Here is a 17,975-nt window from a genome sequence, read left to right as displayed (position 1 = left end):
TGTGAGGAAGTTAGGAGGAGACTAAATTCCGGAAATGCTTGCTACTTCTCAGTCCAAAATATTTTGTCTTCCCGTCTGATTTCTAAGAACCTGAAAATTAAAGTATACAAAACAATAATCTTGCCTGTTGTTTTGTATGGGTGCGAAACATGGTCTCTCACTCAGAGGGAGGAACACAGATTGCAGGTGTTTGAGAATCGGGTGTTGAGGAGGATATTTGGGCCTAAGAGGGAAGACGATGGGGCGTGGAGAAAACTGCACAATGACGAGCTTAAAAATCTGTACTGCTCCCCCAGTATTGTGAGGGTGATTAAGTCGAGAAGAGTGAGATGGGCGGGACATGTAGCGCGCATGGATGGGACAAGAGGTGTGCACCGGGTACTGGTTGGGAAACCTGAAGGGAAGAGACCGCTGGGGAGACCTAGACGTAGATGGGAGGATAATCTCAGGCGGGATCTATCCGAGATAGGAGTTGAAGGAAACTGGATTTTGTTGGCCCAGGACAGGGTCCGGTGGAGGGCTTTGGTTAATTCGGTGATGAACCTTCGGGTTCGGTAAGCCATCTAGTTAGTTAGTTAGTTAGTTAGTGTCATATAAATTTTTCTGTCATTTCAGGGGTATTGCATGAATTATTTTTGTGATTCTGTCAGTCCGTGGTAAGGTGAAACAAAGTACCAGATTCTTATGCAGGGGTAAGCATGAAAGCTATTTTGTATTTTAACAAAAAAATTCCCAAATGTTTTAGGTAGATTTTTTCTTAAGTTAAACTGTTACTAAAATTTCACATACGTGTCCTGCTTATCATCTTGAAACATCAATAAAGAGATGAAAGTTATTCTAAGCAGGCTCAATGACACTGAAGCATACTTGAAGTATTAACAGGAATGCACACCCAAATATTCTAAGGGATTTTATTTCAGAAAATTTTACTTTTAGAGGAACCTATTTATTTGAACCTGAATGCCATCAAAGCATGCTGAGAGGAAGCACATGCCCTGCTGGGTTAGTTTCTGTTATTTCTTACATGAACAAGCAGTGTTTTGCTTGTCAACTTCTCCATAAGTGCACATAAATGATAATTTGCATGCAAAATATATGCAAGAACATCAATTCAAGCCTGATTACATTTTTATTTTATTTTAAAATTAAGTGTAAGTTCTAAATAGTATGATGTTATTAAAGGCAGAATTCTTAATGCTTCTTTTCCTGGGCATCAGGCCATGGGAACACATGACATTTTAGCACATTTCGGATGTTATGGTATGTGTAAAGGCCATTTTCCATAGAATGTTCATTAAAACACCTATATTACAGCAGGATTTAAACCTGCCTTCAGACTGTAGTGGATTGTCTTTTTGCCATTTCCCTCGCCCTGTTAGTCATGACGTCACAATTTGCTACAGTTATGGTTTGTGAACTCAATTTCTTGTACTTGTATATTTAAGCGAGCATTTATTTAGGGAAGCTGCGTGTTTGCTATGGAAACAAGACGCTCTTCTAAAAATCGAAATCACCAGCACTTTTGTATGTACATGCCATATCGTGTGGGTGACTCACGATGCAATTTCTAACTCAGAAAACGTGAAACAGTGAATTGTGTTGCATGTTTATTTAAGGCACAGTACTGCAAGTTACGAAAATATTTATTAAAAGTTGTTTTCTGAATCGAAGGAAAATCCGCGTGTTGTGGGAACGCGGTCCATCTTTTCAAATTACCCGTCCTTTGTAGAGAGACTGGTATGGACAGTCCATAAAGTGTTCCTCGCTTCCGCTAAAGCATAAATATCACTTAAAAATGTATTTGTTATGAACTGTCTTGAGATTATCATGTTGAAACATAAAAGTAACACTGGAACGCATGCGCTATGTTTACAGGAAAGTTTAGTTACAACCAGTCATTTTCTTAACAAGTATGTTGGCCAAACTGATGATGTATTGACCTTAATCATGTTGTTCTCCGTTGAGTTCGTATGTATATACGTTTGTACAGGTTAAAAAATGAATTCTCTCTTCTGTAGAATACTTAGGAAGAACTATATTCGTATTCTACATTCAAAGTCATTAAATGCAGACACATTTTTGAAATGTGCTCCGAAAGCTTTGGCGTGGTACAGTTTGTGTAAAGTGTACAGACCTAACCTAGAATACGTGAGAAATAAATATACAGGGAATAAGCAAACGGAGGCAAGTAAATCAAATATAATAAACCGTGTGAATGTATTCATTCTTATCAGAATTTATTTTCTGCACGATTTGACTAAGTAGTTTCGAAACATTGTCCAAGAAATTCATCAAGGAAATTTAATTGAATTATTCCTCCAATGCAGAATCAGAAATATGGCCAGTAACATTGTAATAATTAAATAATTATAGTTCTGTCAGTTCTGAGGAAGACTTTGTATTGAAAACAATATTTTTTATGGAAGACTGTTATTTACCTGGTAGACGTATATCAAAACCATTGCAAGCTCACACTATTTTGTTACTAAAGTTTATCCTATATTGGAAACATTAGAACTTCTTGCTTTTCACAGTCTAGAATTAAAACCTACTAATGGATCTCATTGCTGTTCTCTTTCTTTAGGGGTTTTACCTCTTCTATGTTAACTATTTTGTCTAGCTGGTAGGAGGCAAGACATACTCCATTTTATTGACTGTTTATAATATCAATGTAAAGACTTACATCATTTGAATTACCTTGAAATGGACTGTGGCCATTAAAGTGTTGAGAATCTTTGATATGTATAGATGCTGAAGAGTTTAATTTCATATGTAGGTTTAATTACAGGAATATTCTGATTCAGAGGATGAAGAGGACTTTGATGATGAAATTCCAGACAGAAATGCAAAGGTTGTAACAGTGAAAGTAAATTCCCTTCGTACTGACCTCATCATCAAATCAGGACTTTCTATAGCTCGGAAGTAAGGGTTGTTTATAACTTAGATATGAGTATACCGTTACATAATGGTTTTATGCAATGATGAAGTGAATGGCAGAATTTCATTAACATAAATTTAAAATTAATACGGATTTATGTGGTTTTGTTCTAGACATAAAGCCTTCATAAGTTAATCAACATAATTGTAAAATACTAACTTGTATAACTTATTGCTCATAATTTATAACTAATAACTTATAAAGAAAAATTGTGTTACATGTTTATGACATTACAAAATGAAGTTACTTTGATTTTCTTCTTTCTAAATCCATCCTTTAGTCAGCTGAGGTATTGGTTAAATAGTAGGTAGCAAGTTTGAGTGTTGTGTAGAATGTTTTGACTTTGAAGAAAATACAGATGTATTAGTCATACAAATAGCAGAAACCAAAATGATCCTTCAGAGCAGCAAATGACTTTGATGAATGTGATTCCTTCAGCTATCCTGTCGGCAACTGATCATATGAACCAAATGTTGTCGTATGACTTTCTGTAATTAAAGGTAAATAAGAAGTGGTTTTCACATAGATAAACGCTAATATTATTATTAGTAGTAGTTATATTGTGACACCCAGCCTCCTGTCAGATGGGTACCGGGGTTCTTTTCCCAGGGATAAAGTGCAGCCGGGGCGTGACGCTGACCGCTCTCCCCCATGTAGTGCTGAGGCTAAGAATGAGTAGGACCTATACCTTCTCTCCGTCCATGCCCTTACTTGGCGTACAGTAGTACAGCTTTCCTTTTTTTATGTTGTCTGTGTAAAGTAATAATTTTCATATTAATAATGTTTAATCTTTAATGAACTTTGCAGCAAAGTGGAAGTCTTGTTCTATGAAAGTAGGATACGAGTCAATGGGCGAAAGATATTTAAGAAGAGTGTGCAGGTAAATTAGAAATATACTGTGTATTTTTCTTTTATGTACAACTTTCTGTGTAGAACCTTACATAAATCTTTCTTATACAGTTTCAGTGATAAATATTACATGTTTCTTTCCAGTTGCATGTTGGAGATGAAGTAGATGTAATTCGTGGTTTAAGCCCAATGAACCCAGAATTTCTTGTAGTGTCTCGACTTCAGTTACTGTCTATAAAAGCTGGCGAAGAGAATATCAGTGTCAAGCTTAGGAGATTCAAGTCTCTTATTGTAGAAAATTATGGCGAGCCTTGGAAAGAAGCAGCTGGTGGCGATTAATAAATCTGGTTTCCAATTTTCAGTTGTACATTTTTAGATTCAAAACTCAACAGTGTATTGGAACACTCAAGCAGTCTTTACAGGTAACTTAAAAACACTATGAATATGTAAGTATTTTTTTTTAAATTAATATAGTAATACAAATTTTCTGCTGGAATTGACTGCTTCTAATTTACTGCACTGAAAAATCTATATTATTTTTGTAACTCTTAAGTATTTCCTTGAGCACAAAGAAGGGCCCATCAGTAGATAGAGCAACATTTTTTTAGAAACATACTGTCTGCATCTTCAGGGCTGAAGGTGGAGATTATGCTTCTCTGAAACTTCAGTACTAGGCCACATGCCATTACAAACGAGAAGACCAGCGGCAGTTTCTTCACTTCCATGGGAACCCCAGAGATACTTTTTTCTCCTTATCTGCATAAATTATATTTGTAAGAGTTATAGGAAACGTAGAAGATAATAACAAACCAAATGAAACTGCAGCTCTTCCATATGCAAGTGAAGATGAATTAAATGTATGTGAAATGTAGTGTTGTAGGTTAGTTGACATATAGCTGTGAAAACGTGAGCCTCATAGGGTTCCAAGGGATATAAATGTTACAGGTAATCTTTCAAATTATGGCCTACTGTTTGATTTGTTGGCTCCAATATAATTATAGAAGTTCTCTACTGTGAAGCTTGAACTCTGTATAATTAATGTGTGTATTAAGTACCGCTTTGATGCATGCGATTATTTAAAACTGGCAACATCGCTGTTTATCACCAATGTTTTTTGTGCATTTACAGTTATTTCAGTGAAATTGAAATACAGACATATTAAGTGATATTAAGTTTTGAAAATTTGTCTGAGGTAGGTGAAAAATTATTTGAGGAATGTTGGAGCCTGTTTATTCGCGTTAAGATGAATACTACCTTTTTACAGTTGGAGGAAGTGTTCACTTAGGTCCCGAAGAATAGCACACACTGTATAAGTTTTTAAAGCCAGAAAAAGATTGTTTTGAGCAATGGATTAACATAAAATGTTGGTACTGGGAACGTAGGTGACAGAAATGCTGGGTTGTGTGTGGTGAAGGGATTTTGTTTGAGTCCGAACTGCTCAAATGGCATCGTAAATAGGCTCATGGATGATGACCATGACCTGCACAGTGAATAGCTTGCAACAGCTTAAAATGGAGATTGCATTCAAATTCACATATAATTTATAAAGTGTTCTACCCATCTCCTGTGTGCTACTGAAGTAAAAGTCATTTTCAAATGAAGCATGTGAGGACCTGCTATCATAAATGTGATATTTGAATTATGTTCTTATTAGTATGTAAGAAAATAAGATTTTATTTATTTTAAGAACAAAATTAAATACTTGAAAATACTTCTCATATTTAATCCTTTTATGGTCCCTCTGTCATATCTCAATATCTGTAGGCTAAAACCAAAAAGATGGCAAAACCAGTAGAGAGGGATGGGGTGAATATATGATAGAGTAAAGGAAATTTCATGATGAGGAACATAATGTTTTTTTTTACTTTCGAAATAGGATGATCAAGTTAAGGATGAGATTATCAGGCCATGTAGCAAATGTGGGAGAGGTGAGAAATGTATCCAAGATATGATTGGAAATATTTAAGGGAAGAGACTACTTGGAAGACCAAGGCATGGATGGAAGTATATTAAAATGTATTGTAAGGAAGTAGCGTGTGAGGAAGAAGCCTGGATTCAGGTAATTCAGTTTTGGGGCTGATGGCTGGCTGTAGTGAAGTGAGGAATTATTTGACCAGCTAAGCAGCAATTTGCTGCTTGAAAAGGGCCATGTTTTATGGGAAATATTCAACATTTGAACGGTGCATAAAAGCTGACAGCCCAGTTAGAAGTTCATTTTGATGGACATACGACGTAATGCATTAACCATTATACAATTTTAATTCTTTGAAACGAGTTCTACATGTCACAGATGATGATCGTGTTGTATTTTCGTTAGTCAAGTGCGTGTAATCTGTGCTTTTATAATGTACCACATGTAACCACGTTTGTTCCATAAAACTGTTAGAACTTTAAATCATGCTTATGTGGGTTTGTTTATGTTTGATTGTGCAATGCTGTTGAAAATAACGCAGCCGTGTGATATATGAATCGGGCAATGTATATTGATTGTATCCGTGATAAGTGTAAAATAATTATAATGCAAGGACATTTACAACTTACGTTAGCAATTATAAAGCCGCATGTGATGAAAGTTCCACATGTTTTACAGGTTAGAGTTTGTTCGTTTTCCAATGCGATAGTGTCAAAAACTTCCGTGAAGTTAATAATACCGTGTTACATATTTCACTTGTTTGCAGAAAATTCGGAACTTGATTCTTTCTAATGGTTTTTATGTGGTGCAGAGGAAATCCACATTCATGACTGAGGAAGTGGCAACAACATTTTATGCTGAACACAGAAATAAATTCTTTTATAACAGGCTTGTGACTTTCATGTGCAGGTAACATTGGATGACAAAAAATTATTCTTTTTTGCATGTACCGAAATAAGTGATCTTACAGCTTTTTAACCCTGTGATAGAAAATTATTTTAAAATTCTAGAAAATGAGATTTGGACTAATTAAAAGGTGCAGTAAGTGTGTCGAAGCATTCACCTCTTGGGGGATTCCTTACCAAGCAGCAGTAGTAAGGAAACACAGTAGAGCTCCACTTGCTCTGGTATCATTTCCCCATCGTGGACACTTCTTGATGATAGTGTTCTCCATGTTCATCACTAACAATTTCCAAGTTTGTTGAGAGAAGGTCTGGAAAATTGGCAAGTTCCTCAACAACTGACTTGTAATTTTCATCCTTGACGTTTTTGAGGAAATTTGTGGTTGCTGTTTTGTCCAAGTTCCTCCTTCAGCTTTAATTAAAGTTTTGTAAAATATGCTGTCTGTCACGATTTTTCTAATTTGCCAGCTGACATACGTCCCTTTGTTTTTGGCCTTGTAAATTTCTGTCTAAAGTAGAGAATCCACTGCTGCCGCGTTAAGTGTTTTTCTGTGCACGCCAGTAGCTTATCTGTAGAAGTGAAAATATTTTTGATTGCCCTTGCATGCTGGTGTTCATGGAGGGAGCACTGTCAATGTGAATTTCCTTGCCTGACTTTCAGTTACGGTAGGAAGATGTTTTCACTACGTGTTTCATCTTTGAGTTATTAATGCAATAAATAAAAGTGTGGAGATGTTAAATTGTTAAGGGCAATTAAGTGGGGTAAAGTCTGATATAAATTCCTCTCATGTTGTTGTAGTGATGGAGTTTTTCAGTTTTTAGACCTGTAGAAACATATCCCAAGAACAAAATATTTGCTTTGCACCTAATAACAAACATAATTACAATGTTGAAATTGCTTGGCAGTTGTTTATATGTAAGGGAGTAGGTAAAATTACACTACACTTGAAGTTTGTTTGTTAGTAAATTATTAGTAAGAATAGATCAAAATCAAGTTTTGCAACAAGTTTGGTGGTGCATGACATCACATGGGTGCACTCTGTATAGGATCTAGTGCATAGTCATTGCGATTTGAAGTTCTCATGACTCTTTATGTTGTAGTGGTCCATTGGAAGTGCATATATTGGCTCGACAGGATGCAATTAAAGTGTGGAGGAATTTGATGGGGCCAACAAAAGTATATCATGCTCAGTTCACAGCTCCTATGAGCATTAGAGGAAGCTTTGGACTGTCTGATACCCGGAATGCAGTGCATGGTTCAGGTGAGCTTGATGGCTAGTAATGTCTACATAACTCCTGCACAGTGTTTGTTTGTTACTTCATGGGCACCGAATTATGGTTTTCAGATTCATTAGAGTCCGCTGCCAGAGAGATAAAGATCTTCTTTCCAGGCTTCAGTATTGACAGGTGGTTTCTTGAAGAAGAGGAGTATTTTAGGAAGGGTGCTGTCAAGTTGTGTGAACAAGAATTTATTCATAACATCATTTCTATTTCATAAGGCCAATAATGGAGAAAAAAATTGCTGTAGAGGAGGACAGTGCACTAGCTTTGAAATGTGAACTTACAGTATGGTAAGTTTATTTTTCCAAATCTTTATGCATTATAAAAATATGTAAATTATATATTTGAAATTTGTGCCCTGCCTCATAATATTGTGTTATGTCTAGTTAGTATTAATTTTTAAGTTATCTACTTACTTGTGCCTTATGGTTTTGTAATCTTATGAGTTCTTTTATTTTGGGTGTGGCTTGTTATTTTGTGTGATATGTGCTGTTTTGTTGTGTCTTATTGTTTTGTTGTGTCTTATTGTTTTGTTGCGTCCTATGTTTCGTTCTGTCTCATTGTTTTGTGATGTCTTATTGTTTTGTGATGTCTTATGTTTTTTTGTCTCTCATTGTTCTGTGGTGTCTTATTGTTTTGTTGCGTCTTATGTTTCGTTCTGTCTCATTGTTTTGTGATGTCTTATTGTTTTGTTATGTCTCATTGTTTTGTGATGTCTTATGTTTTTTTGTCTCTCATTGTTTTGTGATGTCTTATGTTTTTTGTCTCATTGTTTTGTTGTGTCTTATTGTTTTGTTGCGTCTTATGTTTCGTTCTGTCTCATTGTTTTGTGATGTCTTATTGTTTTGTTATGTCTCATTGTTTTGTGGTGTCTTATTGTTTTGTGATGTCTTATGTTTTATGTCTCTCATTGTTCTGTGGTGTCTTATTGTTTTGTGATGTCTTATGTTTTATGTCTCTCATTGTTCTGTGGTGTCTTATTGTTTTGTGATGTCTTATGTTTTATGTCTCTCATTGTTCTGTGGTGTCTTATTGTTTTGTGATGTCTTATGTTTTTTTGTCTCTCATTGTTCTGTGGTGTCTTATTGTTTTGTGGTGTCTCATTGTTTTGTTGTGTCTCATTGTTTTGTTGTGTCTTTATGTTTTGTTATGTCTCATTGTTTTGTGGTGTCTTATGTTTTGTTATGTCTCATTGTTTTGTGGTGTCTTATGTTTTGTTATGTCTCATTGTTTTGTGGTGTCTTATTGTTTTGTGATGTCTTATGTATTTTTGTCTCTCATTGTTTTGTGGTGTCTTATGTTTTGTTATGTCTCATTGTTTTGTGGTGTCTTATTGTTTTGTGGTGTTTTACTGTTTTGTGGAGTCTTATGTTTTTTGTGTCTTATTGTTTTGTTCTGTCTCATTGTTTTGTGGTGTCTTACTGTTCTGTGGTGTCTTATTGTTTTGTGGCGTCTTATGTTTTTTGTGTCTTATTGTTTTGTGGTGTCTTACTGTTCTGTGGTGTCTTATTGTTTTGTGGCGTCTTATGTTTTTTGTGTCTTATTGTTTTGTTCTGTCTCATTGTTTTGTGGTGTCTTACTGTTTTGTGGTGTCTTATTGTTTTGTGGCGTCTTATGTTTTTTGTGTCTTATTGTTTTGTTCTGTCTAATAGTGTTGTTGTTTCTTATTGTAGCACCACTGCCACCGGTTAAAAACCCATTTGCAGTTAATGATAAATAATAATAATATAATTAATTCAAATTTCTTTCATAAGAAGCCGATTCACATGGCTCAACTAGTTCTGTCAGTTTGCCACCTAAGTTTTCATTGTGACTGAGTATAACTTGTATCATGTAGCAAGAACTCTTCTACTGATTCTTTTAAATTCTGGAGCATTCATCTGTTTGTTAAAATGTCAGTTGTTTTGCAGCCCCTTTGTGCCAATTATCACTTTTTCTTTTCACCAGCTCAGTATTGGATGTACCTTGTATACTGAGCTGAACATTTTTTGTCCAGTGCGTCAACTCCACTATTTGCTAGCCTGTTGCTGACAGTGGCGGATGCTCTTGTCTCTCGGGGATTCAAGTCTGACACTGACCTGCAAGAATGGTCACTGAATTAAGAATCAGCGTGATGTATGACAGGTAAATATATCTATTATTAATCCTTGAAATTTCTGCTTTAGCAATAGTAGAATTAACATAATGTGCTGTTGCTTGCTGATCAGAAAGCCAAATCAGCGTTTTCTGATGTTCTCAAACATTCCATTATGCCAGATGTTGCCAATTTTTGCAACATCTCTGTATTTTTAGACGTATGTGATGAGACTTTGGGAAAAATGGTAAGAATTTTGGAATTTGTGCAGGCCTGGTGGTTTACAAAATAAGTGATGCTGATGAGAGTGACAGGAAGAGTGTCTCAAGTGACACTGAATCAGACATGACACCAGTAAATAAGTTGCTTGAGGTTGCTGGAACAAGCTTATGTATTTTAATAGAGAATTTTGACTGTAAAGTAATTGTACCGCCAAGTTTCGATTGCGGAGCTGACCCTGTTAAATACTTTATTCTGTTGAAACATGATTGAAGAATGAACATCTATCAGATTAATAGGATTCCAGAGAAAAACATTTGGTGTACAGATATGATACCACCCACATTTTTGAAATCTGCCATACTTACATTTAGCGTTGATGAACACCATATGCCCGGATCTCAATGGATTTTTGTCTGTCTGACTCTGATTACACGTTATATTTTGAATCTTATGGGCTGCGACCAACCATTCATGACATCACCCAATAGATTCAGTGCCATTTTACTTTACGTCAGATGTCTGCGGACACTGCCGCTGCATCCACGCCCGTGACATGCCACAATGATAAACTGATTTTGAGGATGTTCTGACAACAGTTTGGAGAGTGTCCTGCCCTTACGACGTTGGAACGGCTGTCTTGCGGATCTCATTACAAATAGGAGGTACATGTCACCACCACGTGTGTCAGTTGTAGGTGGCACTGTCAGCATTTGGTTTCAACTTTTTTGTGGAAAGGGGGCCAAGTGGGTAACGTGGGAATTGGTCTTGTTTGTGGACTGTCACAGGAACTGTGTCTTGTCATTTCTGTCAGAACTAGCATTTGCTGGTTCAAAAATAATTTCTGAACTTTAACGTGGCAATCATTGTAGTGGTGGATATATGGAGTGTTCAAAGCTAAAATTTTTTCCTGAACGAAGATGTGCCATCATCCAGCGTAATCTGTTATTTTGGAGCTCGGAAGTACCCTTCATTTCTAACCTCCATAAACGTACAGTTGTTGACAGTATGCAGTCGGGATGCCAAGAATTTGAGGAACTTGCATGTCGTCCTTCTTTGGGTCAAGATAAACTGCATCTTGCTAGCACAACCAAAACCTACGATATTCTGCGTCTTAAGTCCGTGCAGTGTCCTCAGGTCGGCCATCATTAATATTTTCAGATGCTGTTGGAAGATGTTTACTTCCTGAACAAGAAGCAGTTGACGTAAGTTACCATCTGTCTTGGTGCGGATCTCCAATGCAAGTGAAGATTGCCCCTATTACATGTCGCGGGGAGGTGAATCAGTGGCGTCGTTTATTGAGGTCGTCGAGAGACGATTTGTCTGGAACTGCTGTGGAAAAATGTGGCGACTGTCACTTGGATTTCTGCGGAGGATGCTGTTTTATAATTGGCCACGAAGGGAACAAACATTTTTAAAGAAAACGGAGCGGACATTTTTGTCTCATCACGCAACTCGTGTAAATGGACAAATCGTAAAGTGCACTTGTTACGCGATGAACTGAAACTGTGGATTGATCGTGAATTTACTGTAAAGATTTTTGCACAACTTCTGAAAACTAATTTTACTCATTTTGAAACATTATATTATTGCTTGGTGCAAATAATTTTCGAAATGAGGTGGTTTTAAAGAAAATGTTGTTGTAAGTAATTTTGAAACATTGTTTGAGCAAGGTTGGAGGCCCTGGCTTATGGTTTACGATCTGTGTGCCTGTTCCGCTTTCAGTATTGCATTGGACTGTGTAACTTATGCCTGTTTTGCACAGGAGAGGCTGAGTGATTTGTGACTGCGGGGCCAGGGGCTCAACACTGAAAATTAAGAAGTTGTCGTCGCACTGTAGAACATAACCCCAATTGATCCTTCTCCAGATGCCATTTGCCTCTTGTGCATTCTTTTCCTTTACACTTTTATTTCTTTTGATACATCCAGATGATGGAAGCAGTAAGCACCTCTGAAGCGTCCTTAAACTTCGATCAGACTACGCAGCACAGCGTCCCAGAAGACGGCCCGGTATGTAAGGTGTTTGTTTTCAATTGAGCCCAGTTTCATTTAATTAATTTTGAAATTAAGAACAGAACTCGTGAAGTTTCCAAGAGTTACGAGAACAAAGGAAATGACACCGAGAGCTTGTCCAGGGATCGAGGACCCTTTCTGTCGCTAGTTAGCGGCGCTAGTCACAAGTTGGCGTGTGAGCGAGCGTTTGTCGAATTTACCAGCAGTAACCCTGTGGGTGCCATGCTAGTTCTACAGGGTGATTCAAAAGTCTCCATACATATGGAAATCACCTAAAGGAAGGCATTCAAAATGCAATTACGCTCATAACACCAGATGTGCTAACGAGTGGGAGAGATGCATCCGTATGTTTTCAAAGGAGTGGCAACCAGTTTTGTGAATGAAGTGACAGTTTGTTAAAAAAGTTACCATTTTCCCACATGTATGGAGACTTTTGAATCACCCTGTATAATAAAGAGAACATGAACATCTTGATGCCTGCCGACCAGTGCATTGTAATAAATTTCGGAAGTGTCGACCTCTCGCGTGTTTTGGCCGAAAGTTTGAACATTAATGTCAACACCAAGCACTGCATTTCTGCAGGAGAATTTATGACAATTGTCCCTCCCCCAAGTTAGATGGCACATAGCAAAGCCCTTCCAAATAGTGAACACGCTTCTCACTAAATTGGATACCGTGGTCTTCATTTGCCCTTGCAAGTTGCTTACGGATACTTGAAAGGGACTGAATCCGGGTCTCGGGCCGCAAGTTGAAGACCCAGCAGAGAACTAACTATATCAGTGACTCTGCCCTTCACCAAGGCGACGGAATGTTTTATTTTTAGTCCCTGTCTCGTAGCAAGGGACAAGTGTTTGGATTCTTACAGAGAAGTAGCGAAACTGCTAACCAGAGAAACAATAAGACGCCAGACAGAGGTTTTCCGTCGGTTACAGTACGTCCTTTCAGCACGCGCCTGTCTGTTTGGAATCAGCCCTATTCAAACAGAATGAAGTTAAAGCGAGCGTGAAATGAGTTGGTACACGTCTCTTTGTCAGTGACGGAGCAGTGCTGACATTCGGGCGGGTTTACTGTTTGTCAGCTGGGCCGGCAGATAACAGCAGAGGCTGCCGTGTTGTGTCCCCTCCCTCACGCAGAGTCAATACGGGGCAGTGGCGACCCCGCCAACTGCAGAATCCTTACTGGGGGCACTCCGAAACACTGCCATCAACACTGAAAAGTTACGTGGGTTTCCTTAGTCACTATCGTACCGCGCACTCATGCTTGAATTTGCGAGGCCACGGCTTCGAACCGAATATCCCGAAGGTTTGTTGTATATTTTCTTAGCCTGTTGAAGCACGTGCTTCCTTCGGCCACTTTCCCAGAGGGGCATCATGGGAAATGTCCATTGCTGTGCAACGGACAGACGTGATTAATAAGAAAAGACGATTATTTCTGTATCCGATTTCATCGATTGACTTTGGCTTCGCGTCACGGCAGTCCCGGTGGAATGTTCTGGAAACAGCGACCAATATCGAAGAAAGGATCAACATTGATCGGCCGTCAGCGAGTTTCGTTGTTATCGCAGTTTGCCTCTGAGCGAAATATCCTTCTCAAAGTTTATTTTGGTGTTTGAGTGACGCAGTGACATTATCTGTTTGTCCCACGCGTGGCCGGACCAAATCTTTCACTTTTTCTTGCGGATTGTACGTCGTCTGTATGAATTCGTGCGTTTCTCCTTACATCAGTCGTCACCAAATTGCTTGCTTCAAGGTCGTAGCAAATGTCGACAGCTCGCAACACGCAGCGTAGCAAAACCAGCGACGCCGTCCTCTTGGCTCCTAACCGCGCGTTGAGGCATGTGGGCTCAAAAATTAGTAATCTTATTCTTTTATACAGGGTGAGTCAAAAGTATGTTTGAAAAATTTAAGGGCGTTTTCTGGGTACCAAAACAATAACAATTTTTTTTAATGAACATGGGGTCGGAAATGCTTCCTTACCTAGATATCATAACTGAATTGAGAAGAACACATTTCTGTTACAAAGTGTTTATTACGACGTATCTAATTCGCGATTTTTGCAAGAGGTGTTCAAAATTCGATTCCTCTACCCCCAAACTTGCCCGAGAACTACGAACGGTGGACTTACGAACACACTCGGACACAACAGGGACTTCAAGTGACCCCACAGGTCAAAAGTCAAAGGGGTTCAGGTCCGACCCCATGTTCATAGAAACTTTTATATTGTTTTGGTTCCCAGAACACGCCCTTAAATTTTCTAAACATACTTTTGACTCATCCTGTATAGAAAAGACTTTAAAAATGCCCAACAATTTTTTTTACCGTAAAATTGTCCTATACTGAGCGTAATCGAGAAAGGGTTGTCCGTTCTCAAGTTGTCTGATGCACGCGGACAGACGCCCTGGGGAAATGTGCATTCCGACAAAGTGGAGCTGTAGTCCACAGTCTGTGCGTCTTCGATTCTATTTTCTGACGGTGTAATCTGTACTCGAACACGTAGCATACACGTATAAAAGAATGAATCGGGTTATTTCAGACTCTGCTGTAAGCAACATTGACCAGAAACCTTTGTAACCTCCACTTTGTTCTAAGTATGTACAAAAGTGTATAAAATTTTGACGGAAGGCGCTAAGCTCTCTGCTAGACACACGAAGTTTCATAAGAATCCGTCCTCAGATTGAAACACGTGGACAGACAGGCAGGCAGGTTCAGGCGTGTATTTCTTCAGTTTTAAAACTGTGATCCATATCTTTACATTCTCGATAATTAATTTACATGAACCAAAAAGTCTTCTTCATTTGGATGCGCTGAGCAAAGAACATGTGGTTTTATAAATAATGAATTCATCGCCCTGATGACGGAGGCAGTATGACCTCTGAAACGTTGGTTAACATCGACCAGACTACACAGCGCAATAACCCAGAAGACGGATATCTTCAAGCATTACTAATAATATTACGGAGACTTCAGACAAAATGCAACAGTCTTCGTTACAGCGAAACTTTTAATTATATTTAAACGCATCCTCTAAATACAAAAAACGAGTTTAATTTTGCGCGATGTTTGTGCCGGAATTGTGTGCTGGGCTTCTGGAACAGGCTGTAAAACTCCCGTTCTTGGCGTTGTCCAGATATAGAGCAGACCTCGATGGATCCTTAAAATATACGCGGCTAAAATCAGTGTCGTACTTTATTCAATTTCCGAAGGGCTGAAGCGAGGGTTGTCACACTTGCATTCAATGATCCGTGCTATGCGTCTCCATCACTGGAAAGGATTCTGTATAACTTTTCGCTGAAACTCCCCTTTCTTATGTAGTTGTATACACTGAGCTAAAAATCCTCATTGCAACGTCACGCGAAATTCATGAGATGTCCAATATACATATTACATTTTGCAGCCAATCATTTTCAGATGGCAGTTTATTCTCTCCCTCGCATATAGGACCATCATTCCTATTAGCCATGAACTCTGCGGCAGTGTTGATCCCACTCATATACTGAAAGGAGGCCAGCTTATCTTCGACTGCAGAATACTAGTGTGAAGCTGCATCAGCTTTTGATAACGACAATACCATTTCCTTATACAAAATTCAAAAACTCAGACCGAGTAGGCTACTGCAGTGGTAATCAGGTTTTTCGTAATTTTCCTCAGTCTCTCCAGGCGCTCTCGGGGAAAGTGTTGTTCACGTTCGAATAGATTAAAACCGCATTCATTTTTCGTCCCATCTCATCACATTCTTTCGACATATGACCTGTGCAGTTGGCACGACGTCGTTAATATAAACGTAAGACTCTGTCATTACCGTGAACCATCGGACTCCTGAAATCCCACCAGGCAGGTCGTGGCGAGTCACGTGCTTGAGTGGGCGACGTATTTGTCCTGCACAAGGTTTTTCTTTTTGTGAGCTGACTTTTGAGTTTATGTTTCATGTTCCTTCTCCAAATTTGTAGGTCGCTCTACAAATTAACAAGCGAAAGATAATTAGTGAGTAATATGTGAACTTGTTTTTAACGTAAATCGTGGTTGCTTATAACCCGCGGTCCACAAGTCGACAAACGAGATCGAACGAGGTCCTTTATCCTCGAAGACTGACGATCCTTCGACTGGACAGTCCTGCTTCCGAAGTGGAGTAACTTTGTTGAAATGCAGACAATGGGCAAAGTCCAAAATACAGCTCCTACAAGATTAAAGTGTGTTCAGCTGAATTTGCGACAAATTTGCATATTATATCATTTTATAAAATTTATCTACAACTTTATGCATCGATTCTTTGGCTGCGATGGATTGTTTCAGCGCGTTGTGTTCGCTCTGCTAACCGCCCAAGACACAAAAGCTTCACAGAAAATTGTGTGGTTTTTTCCCCCTTTTGCCTGCAAAGTGGCTCGCCGATACAACAGGTTTTGACTGATGAGGTGATTGATTCTTTGAAAACATTCAGACCACAATAAAAGAAGACAAGGCTTAGCACTTCATACTTTTTCAACTCTTTCTATCCAATATTGGATTTATATATACCAAAGAAGAGAGATGAAAGAAACTTCTTTATTTTGGCGTATCGAAACTCGGAAACTTTCTATCACAACAGTCCGCTGTCTCCCTCCTTCTTTCTGAGTCTGTCTACATCTCAAAACAAATTTCCTTTGCCCAATTCAATCGAAACTTTCCTTTAAAGAAACTGCAGTTGGGGGTGAGTGGGGTTGTGGTGCGAGGCACGTCCAGAGCAATGAAACGAGTCTCGTAGTTTTGTGTCCCTGAGCGTTCGCGATTCCTCAGGGGCGCAGCCCCTTTGACGAGGACGTGTAGTCGCTGTTTCCAGTTCTGAGACGCCCGTCCGATGTCGAACGGTTGATTAGTTCACAACTTGGCATGTGCGTCGAATCATTTACGTCTGTCTGATAATGTCGAGTAGTGGAGTATCCTCCATTTCAATGATCCCCTTTGCTACGCTCGTAGGATCGTGGAGTTAGAGTTATGACAGTCGCTGCTTGAGACAACCGCTGGCCACACACACAACGTTTGCTAAAATTGTGACAGCCATTACTAGAACGAAGGACAAAATCATAACTTAAGCTCAGCGAATTTATCGTTAGAGTCGAGGTTCTGACGCTGTGAAGAAATCGACATTGCTGTTAAAGCCTTGTGGATTTGTATTAGAAGGAACATAATATATCTTCAGCCCTGAAGATAGAAACTGTTTGTTTCTCCGAAACATTTGTGTCTGCCAAAATGTTAACACGGCGTTACTACCCAGGAAATCATAATCGTAAACTAACATTGTATACTTCACAAATGTCGCGCTCGGCAACAGGTGTTGCGAATAACGGATGTAGTTGAATCGACGTAATGCCTACTGTCAGTCTGCCTTCATCAGTAAGGAAACGTGCTGAAGAGCCGAAAAATTCTCGGGCAGTGGTAGGTTAGGTTAGGGTTTGCAGAAGTGGGGTCGGGTGTCAGTGTCGCAGAGGCACTTAGTTGAACGCCGTGCCTCGGCGTCGATGTGAGACCATTTCGGACGCCGGTGGGGAAATAGCGAAACCAAGTTTCGTGTTTCTGTTTTCTCGGGAGTGAATGCGTGTGGGAAAAAGTCGACAGTGTCAATCGAACTTGTGCAAACTTTTTAAACCGCGTTGCTCACCGGGGGATTGAAGCGAGGAACAAAGTTGAAGCAAGTTCTTTCGAAATGAAGTAGCTGAGGTCCACGGAGTGGTTGTTCCGTGAGGGAAGATTGCTTGAATATACTTATTTTCACTCACAGGACGTGAAGGAAAACCATTTCCTGGCTTGTGGAAAA

At 38.9% G+C, this 17,975-nt stretch overlaps 3 protein-coding genes across 4 annotated transcripts in view; all 3 read left to right on the top strand.

Moving 5' to 3' along the window:
* The first annotated feature begins 1,896 nt into the window (after positions 1–1,896).
* LOC110836512 (mitochondrial transcription rescue factor 1) lies at positions 1,897–5,498 on the top strand. Of its 2 annotated transcripts, XR_002545324.2 has the most exons (5): positions 1,897–2,184; positions 2,789–2,922; positions 3,746–3,818; positions 3,932–4,209; positions 4,419–5,498. XR_002545324.2 is itself a non-coding variant. In XM_022077770.2 (4 exons), the coding sequence occupies exons 1-4, from the start codon at positions 1,999–2,001 to the stop codon at positions 4,124–4,126; spliced, it is 588 nt and encodes a 195-aa protein (XP_021933462.2). In that variant the 5' UTR covers positions 1,898–1,998; the 3' UTR covers positions 4,127–5,498. The 2 variants fall into 2 exon arrangements, 1 of the variants encoding a protein (XP_021933462.2); XM_022077770.2 differs by having other exon boundaries at positions 1,898–2,184; positions 3,932–5,498.
* Positions 5,499–5,679: 181 nt separating this feature from the next.
* LOC110836513 (nucleoside diphosphate kinase 6, mitochondrial) lies at positions 5,680–8,099 on the top strand. The gene is made up of 4 exons (XM_087358870.1): positions 5,680–5,715; positions 6,466–6,608; positions 7,703–7,863; positions 7,948–8,099. The coding sequence occupies exons 1-4, from the start codon at positions 5,680–5,682 to the stop codon at positions 8,097–8,099; spliced, it is 492 nt and encodes a 163-aa protein (XP_087214996.1).
* Positions 8,100–9,878: 1,779 nt separating this feature from the next.
* LOC110836352 (protein O-mannosyl-transferase TMTC2) overlaps positions 9,879–17,975 on the top strand; it is a 745,449-nt gene continuing 737,352 nt past the window's right edge. The window contains exons 1-2 of the mRNA XM_087359005.1: positions 9,879–10,006; positions 12,105–12,185. The gene's annotated coding sequence lies outside the window, so the exon portion shown is untranslated. The remainder of the gene's footprint in view (positions 10,007–12,104; positions 12,186–17,975) is intronic.

The sequence above is a fragment of the Zootermopsis nevadensis genome, unplaced genomic scaffold (genome assembly GCF_977971745.1).
Source record: "Zootermopsis nevadensis isolate Lab colony 2312 unplaced genomic scaffold, Znev_1.0 Znev_ptg000030l, whole genome shotgun sequence".
In the NCBI taxonomy this organism is placed as follows: Eukaryota; Metazoa; Arthropoda; class Insecta; order Blattodea; family Termopsidae; genus Zootermopsis; species Zootermopsis nevadensis.
The sequence above is the reverse complement of the archived record's forward strand: the minus strand, read 5'-3'. Positions and strand labels throughout refer to the sequence as shown.

Coding starts and splice junctions, on each gene's coding strand:
- LOC110836513 (XM_087358870.1), top strand. CDS start 5,680: ATGAGATTATCAGGCCATGTAGCAAATGTGGGAGAG. Junction 5,716..6,465: donor ATGTAGCAAATGTGGGAGAG/GTGAGAAATGTA, acceptor ACTTGTTTGCAG/AAAATTCGGAACTTGATTCT. Junction 6,609..7,702: donor CTTGTGACTTTCATGTGCAG/GTAACATTGGAT, acceptor TTTATGTTGTAG/TGGTCCATTGGAAGTGCATA.
- LOC110836512 (XM_022077770.2), top strand. CDS start 1,999: ATGAATTCTCTCTTCTGTAGAATACTTAGGAAGAACTATATTCGTATT. Junction 2,185..2,788: donor CAGGGAATAAGCAAACGGAG/GCAAGTAAATCA, acceptor GTTTAATTACAG/GAATATTCTGATTCAGAGGA. Junction 2,923..3,745: donor GGACTTTCTATAGCTCGGAA/GTAAGGGTTGTT, acceptor TGAACTTTGCAG/CAAAGTGGAAGTCTTGTTCT.